The sequence below is a fragment of the Rhincodon typus genome, chromosome 12 (assembly GCF_021869965.1).
Source record: "Rhincodon typus isolate 14 chromosome 12, sRhiTyp1.1, whole genome shotgun sequence".
Classification (NCBI taxonomy): domain Eukaryota; kingdom Metazoa; phylum Chordata; class Chondrichthyes; order Orectolobiformes; family Rhincodontidae; genus Rhincodon; species Rhincodon typus.
The window spans coordinates 56428246-56434245 of NC_063343.1; the positions used below are offsets into that span (position 1 = coordinate 56428246).

Consider the following 6000-nt stretch of genomic DNA (forward strand, 5'->3'; position numbering starts at 1 on the left):
TGATACCTTTAGCTTCAGGAAAGCTGTCTATTTCTTTCTTAAATATATTCATTAACTTGGCCTCCATAGCTGTCAATGGTTGAGAATTCCATAGATTCACCACCTTCTTTGTGAAGAAATCTTTCCTCATCTCAGTCCAAAATGGCCTACCCCATATCCTGAGACTGTGAACCGTTATTCTGGATCCCACCCCAGTCAGGAGAAATATCATTTCTGCATTCAGTCTGCTCAGCCCTCTCAGAATTTTACGTATTTCAATAACACCCCCTCTCATTCTTCTAAATGCAGTTAATAAAAGTCTGATTTGCCTAATTTTTCCTTTTACAACAAACTTGCCATCACAGGAATCAGTCTTTAAACCTTCCCTGCACTTCATCTGTGGCAAGTTTTTCAATTTGTTGGTAGCCAGACCAAAACTGCACACAGTACTCTTATCAAGGCCCTGTATGGTCACCATAGATCTTCCCTGTTCCTCTACTGAAACCCAACATACCATTTGCCTTCCCAACTACTTGCTACACCTATGAATAAAACAATACACTGCAGATGCTGGAGATCTGAAACAAAAACAGAAGTTGCAGATGAAACTCAGCAGGTCTGGCAGTGTCTGTGGGAACAAAGTAGAGTTCACGTTTTGAGTCCAGTGATCCACATTATTCTGCACCTGCCATATGTTTGCTTACTTTCTCTACTTGTCTAAATTGACATGAAGCTTCTCTATGATCTCCTCACTACTCACATTCACACCATTTTTTTTGTCAGCAGCAAACTTGGAAATATTATACTTTTGATTACTCATCCAAATCATGGATATATATTGTGTATTTCTGGGCCCAAGCACTCACCCCTGCAGTAGTCCACTTGTCACCACCTTACACTCTGAAAGCAACCCATTTATTCTTACTCTGTCTTTCCTGTCTGAATTTGTGTCACTATGTTACCATCAGTTCATGTGTTTTGACTTTGCACACTAATGTCATATGTGGAACTTCAAGAGAAGGCTTTGTAGCACAGTGGTAGTGTCCCTACCCTGGACCAGGAAGTCTAAGTTCAAGTCCTACCTGCTCTAGAGGTGTGTAATGATATTTCTGAACAGGTTGATTAGAAAAACAGACATATGTGGAACTTCATCAAAAGCATTCTGAAGATCTAACTACACCACATCCAATGGTCTTTCTTCATCTGTTCTACCAGTTATGTTCTCAAAAAAACTCCAGTATGTTCGTCAAACACGATTTCCCTTTCATAAAATCATGTTGACTTTCCGTACTACTGTTGGTACTTTAAGACTACTTTTGTCACATCCTTTATAACAGATTCCAACATTTTCTACTACTGATGTTAGGCTAACAAGTCTTGTTTTCTCTTACCCTCCCCCCACTTTTTATACAGTGGGGTGACATATGCCAGTTCCCAATCTTTCTTGGCCTGTTCCAAAATTTACCAAATTCTGGAAGATGACAACCAATGTATCCACTATTTCCTTGGCCACTGCTTTAGTATTCTGGCATGTAGAATACCTAGGAATGTATAACTGCTGTAATATGTGCATTTGTTCTTTAACAATTAACCATTGTTTTTCCACTGACGCTTTTCAACTAAATTACCCAGTACATTGCAGCCAATCTACACCTCATACCTTTGTAAATTCCTGTTTGGATTTAGGACATTGGTTTGGGAATGCACTATTTCACTTTCTATCCAATAAGGAATTCTATCATGTTAATGTCACTTCTTCCTAAAGGATTTCTGAAAAGACTATTAATAAACTCCATCTCATTTTATGTAACTAAATGCCAGTATTATCATTAATGTGGTTTACCCAAACTATAAAATCACTACGATGACTGTAGCACGTTATTGGCTACATCTCTAATTTCCGGCTCAATGCCACTCCTACCTCACCACTACAGTTTGGAGGCCTAGAGTCAACTCATTTACAACTATTTATGCTGTTAATTTATCAACTTTATTGTGAATGTGAAAATAATGTAGGCAATGCAGCAGCTAATTTGGGCACAGCAAGCTTTCACAAACAGCAATGTGATGACAACCAGGTCATCTGATTTTCTGATGTTGATTCAGGGAGAAATACTAAGCAGAATAACAGGGGGAGCTCTTCTTCATTTCTGAAGAAGGGTCCTGACCCGAAACGTCAACTTACCTGCTCCTTTGATGCTGCCTGGCCTGCTGCGTTCCTGCACACTTTGTTGTGTCTGACTCCAGCATCGGCAGTTCTTACTATCTTCAAGCTCTTCTGTGCTTGTTTGAAATAGTGTCATAGGATCTTTATTTCCATTGAGAGGGCAGGTGGAGTCTCAGTTTATGCCTCCTTTGAAAGTTGGCACACACTCACCCAGTACTGCACTGGAGTGTTGGCCTTGATTTGTGTTCATGTCCTTTTCTGGAACTTTGATTCATCATTGTTTGGCTCTGAGACACCAGTGTTACCAACAGAAGCATTTGTTATAAGTGTAAACATTCACTGAAATGTCCAAACTAACGTAAGTCATTTGGTTTAATCACCTCACCCAAATCCATATCTCACCACCCCAAATCCTATGAAATTAACTCTGAAGAGCAAGCTTCAATTAATAGCATTTTAAGATATGTTAATCACACTAAATCAGCCTCCCTCCCCTATAACCACCATTGAATCAGTCAGTCATATTTTAAGATTTCTGATGATCATTCGTTAGTGAAGGTAATTTTGATGTAATGTATTTAATTACATCATCTCCCTAACTTTCCTGAACAGTTTACAGTGTAAAAAGACAAGTTATGTTACACATTATATCAACTGCAAGTTTCTCCAGTGTAGACCCAGGGTTAATTGTCATTGTCTACCTGATGCTCTGCCCTAGACCAGCCACTGTCATGAAGGTGCCCTAACAGAAGTGCTAGGCACCTGTAAATACTTCCACATGATGCATTTAAGCATCTAAATTTCCAAAGCGTGGCACTAGAACAACAGCTGATTTGCATTGATGTATTTACAGATTTTTCCATTAATACATTCACCCAGATCTGGGTACTCCAGATCACTTAGCTGTAAAGATACAAGACTACTCCAGCATAGAATCCGATCAGTCAGCTTTATTCTTATAAGGGTTGCACAACCATAAGTTCAGTCAGACAGACAATAAATACTAGTGATGACATGTTTACAAGTTACACCAGGGTAGAGCTGCATTTTTGTAATCAATGAAGAATCTTGCACAAAAGAAAATATGGACAATAATTCTAATGAAACCTTAGATTCTAATTATGAGGGATAGGTGATATAGCCTGCAAATAATGATGGAGACAGCAAAAGGGAATAATCCAGGTAGAATCAAGTCATGTATATAATTTATATTTTAAAGAAAAATGAACAGATTGAAATTGAGGCTAAAGTGTTTGATCCCAATAGTTTTAATTCCAGAAATTGGCTTTAAGAACATGATCTTGTCCTGTGCAAAAAGTGTAATTTTGTTTTATTTTTCCTTCCCTCCGCAAATCAAAGGTGCTACAGGTTGCCTTGCAGAACTCAAGCGAAGCACTGCCAATCAGGCTTTTACTTCAGTCATTATGTCTGCAGTTGTCTTCCATTATATATGAAGGAATACCAAACTGAAGAGTGATGCACAGACTGCTTTCTACTTTGCCTTGCTTCATGAATGAAGAAATTACATTTTCAGCCTGCAGCACTTACAAAAGTACCATTTTTATTGGGTGTCTACACAATCTACAGGTACACTGTCTCAAATCCGACACCCCTCAGCATTGATACTGTGCCGGATTTCGGACTTTCTGAGATTTTGGATTACCCAATGCGTGCAAATCCACAATAGATTCCAGGTCTATACACAATCACGCATTTTCAGCGAAAGGTGCAATCCACCACTCCGTGACTACATTGGATCATGAAAAGTGCAACCAAGGACCAATGCTAAATGTAAATGATGAACACATACAGACAGGGCAAATCATAAATGCTGTAAATATTGAGTGACGCACAAGGGGAAGAAGTTATAGAATAGAGTCTCTACAGTGTGGAAGCAGGCCATTCAGCCCATCCAGTCCATACCAACCCTCCAAAGAGTATCCCACCTAGACCCACCTCCACTTCTCTATCCCTGTAACCCTTCATTTCCCAAGGTTAATCCACCTATCCTGCACATCTTTGGACCATGGGAGGGAAACCGATGCAGACACGGGAAGAACTTGCAAACTCCACACAGACAGTTGCCTGAATGTGGAAATGAACGAGAGTCCCAGGCGCTGTGAGACACCAATGCCAGCCATTGAGCCACCGTGCTGTCCAGTTATTGGACAATTCTGGTTTATGGACAGCTGGATTTGGGGTATTGTACCTGTCCTAGGTAAGCTTGGCACTGAACACGTGGAAATATTAAGGAAGCATCCCAGAAAAAAGTGGGTTATGGTTTGTTTATTACATGTTTCATTTCTCCTATAACACACAAGGATTGAAGCCATTGGTGTGACTGCTAATAACATGACTACAGCAAAATATTGTACATTCCCTATTATAGTTTGTGTGCATTTCTATTAAGTGAATACCACTTCAAATTACCATCAGACTCACTCAATTTTGGGGCTGAGGTAATGGAATAAGTATTGACCAGATTTTGTATGATCGGCATTGTTTCATACGAAGTAAAGTTTTTATTAACAGGAGGAATTTGTGATTGGAAATGAACTTTGATGCTTTAGAATGGATATGGTTGTTTTGTAGACCTTGTACTGATTTTCTGCTGCTAATGTAGCAGTCGAGATATACAAAATAAGTAAGCAATGAGATTTTACCAATTGAAAGTCAAAACATTAATTTTTTTTGAGTCATGGAAAATGAAACATATGCAAGAGTAAGTAAATGCTGAGGCACAAATTGTACATTTAAGGGGAGAGGGAGAAAAGGAACACAAATGGACAATTTACCCTTGTTCTGCTCACCATGTGATAACATTATGAATATTAGGTAAAGTATTCACATGATATCAATGGGGAGAGATACAACAGATGTCAGTTGCAACAGAGGCTGTCATTTCCCAAATACCTGCAACAAATCCATGAATGAGTCCACTTCATCCATTCCACAGTCAGAAAGTCTAATAACACCACGGTCTGAACCAATTTTCCATCTGGTCTCTGTCATGCAGCATTTTGCATTATTACATGTGTCGTAAAAATTGTAAAAATGTCTAGTTTAAGAATGGTGCATTTGAACTCATGCAGTATATAAAAAAAAGTTATTGTATAATTCCAAGGCATCTATTATTGTGCCTTGATCAGAGAACTGTGACCAACATGAAACCTGACCAAGAAATCAAAAGAAAACTTCCTGCAGCCTGCATTTTAAATGTTGCTTATGGTGACCACAGAAACATGGGAAATTTAGGGCACAAAACAGGCCATTTGGTTCATTACATCTGCTGGCTGAAATTGAGCTATCCGGCCTAATTACACTTTCCAGCTCTTGGTCTGTACTCTTATAAGCTATGCCACATTTCGTACTTCTCAAAGTGTTTCTTAAACGTGAGAGGATTTCTGCCTCTACCAACCTTTTCAATCAATAAATTCCGGAGTCCCACAACCCTCAGTGAAAAAATATTCTCTCCATCTTCCTTTAAATTTAGAACCCTGTGCTTTGATTATAACCGTTCTGTGAAAGAGAATTAGGGTGCTATACTTTTATATATCTCAATTAAAAATTAATCCCTCCTCTGTCTTCAGCTGTAGGGTAGGGGTGGTCACCTCAGCGACAGACCAATAAACACAGCAAATGCTTAACCTCTGAAACCTCGAGCTTGAGCTCCTCCCGCTGACAACACTTCCCACACACATTAAACAAGGAATTCTCCATGGTTCATGATATATCAATTGCTTGGACTGAGCTGCCCTGCTACGCAAAATCAAAAAAAAAATCAAAAGAACTGCGGTTGTTGGAAATCAGAAACAAAAACAGAAATTGCTGGAAAAACTCAGCAGGTCTGGCAG

At 39.1% G+C, this 6000-nt stretch overlaps 1 protein-coding gene across 2 annotated transcripts in view; it reads left to right on the forward strand.

The window, feature by feature from the left end:
• The window catches only part of LOC109935795 (vascular endothelial growth factor C-like), a 69161-nt gene extending 65046 nt beyond the window's left edge, over positions 1–4115 (forward strand). For both annotated transcript variants that reach the window (XM_048604055.1, XM_048604056.1), the window contains exon 7: positions 3506–4115. In XM_048604055.1, the coding sequence (XP_048460012.1) occupies positions 3506–3623 (118 nt within the window). In that variant the 3' untranslated portion in view covers positions 3624–4115. The remainder of the gene's footprint in view (positions 1–3505) is intronic.
• Positions 4116–6000: the final 1885 nt, after the last annotated feature.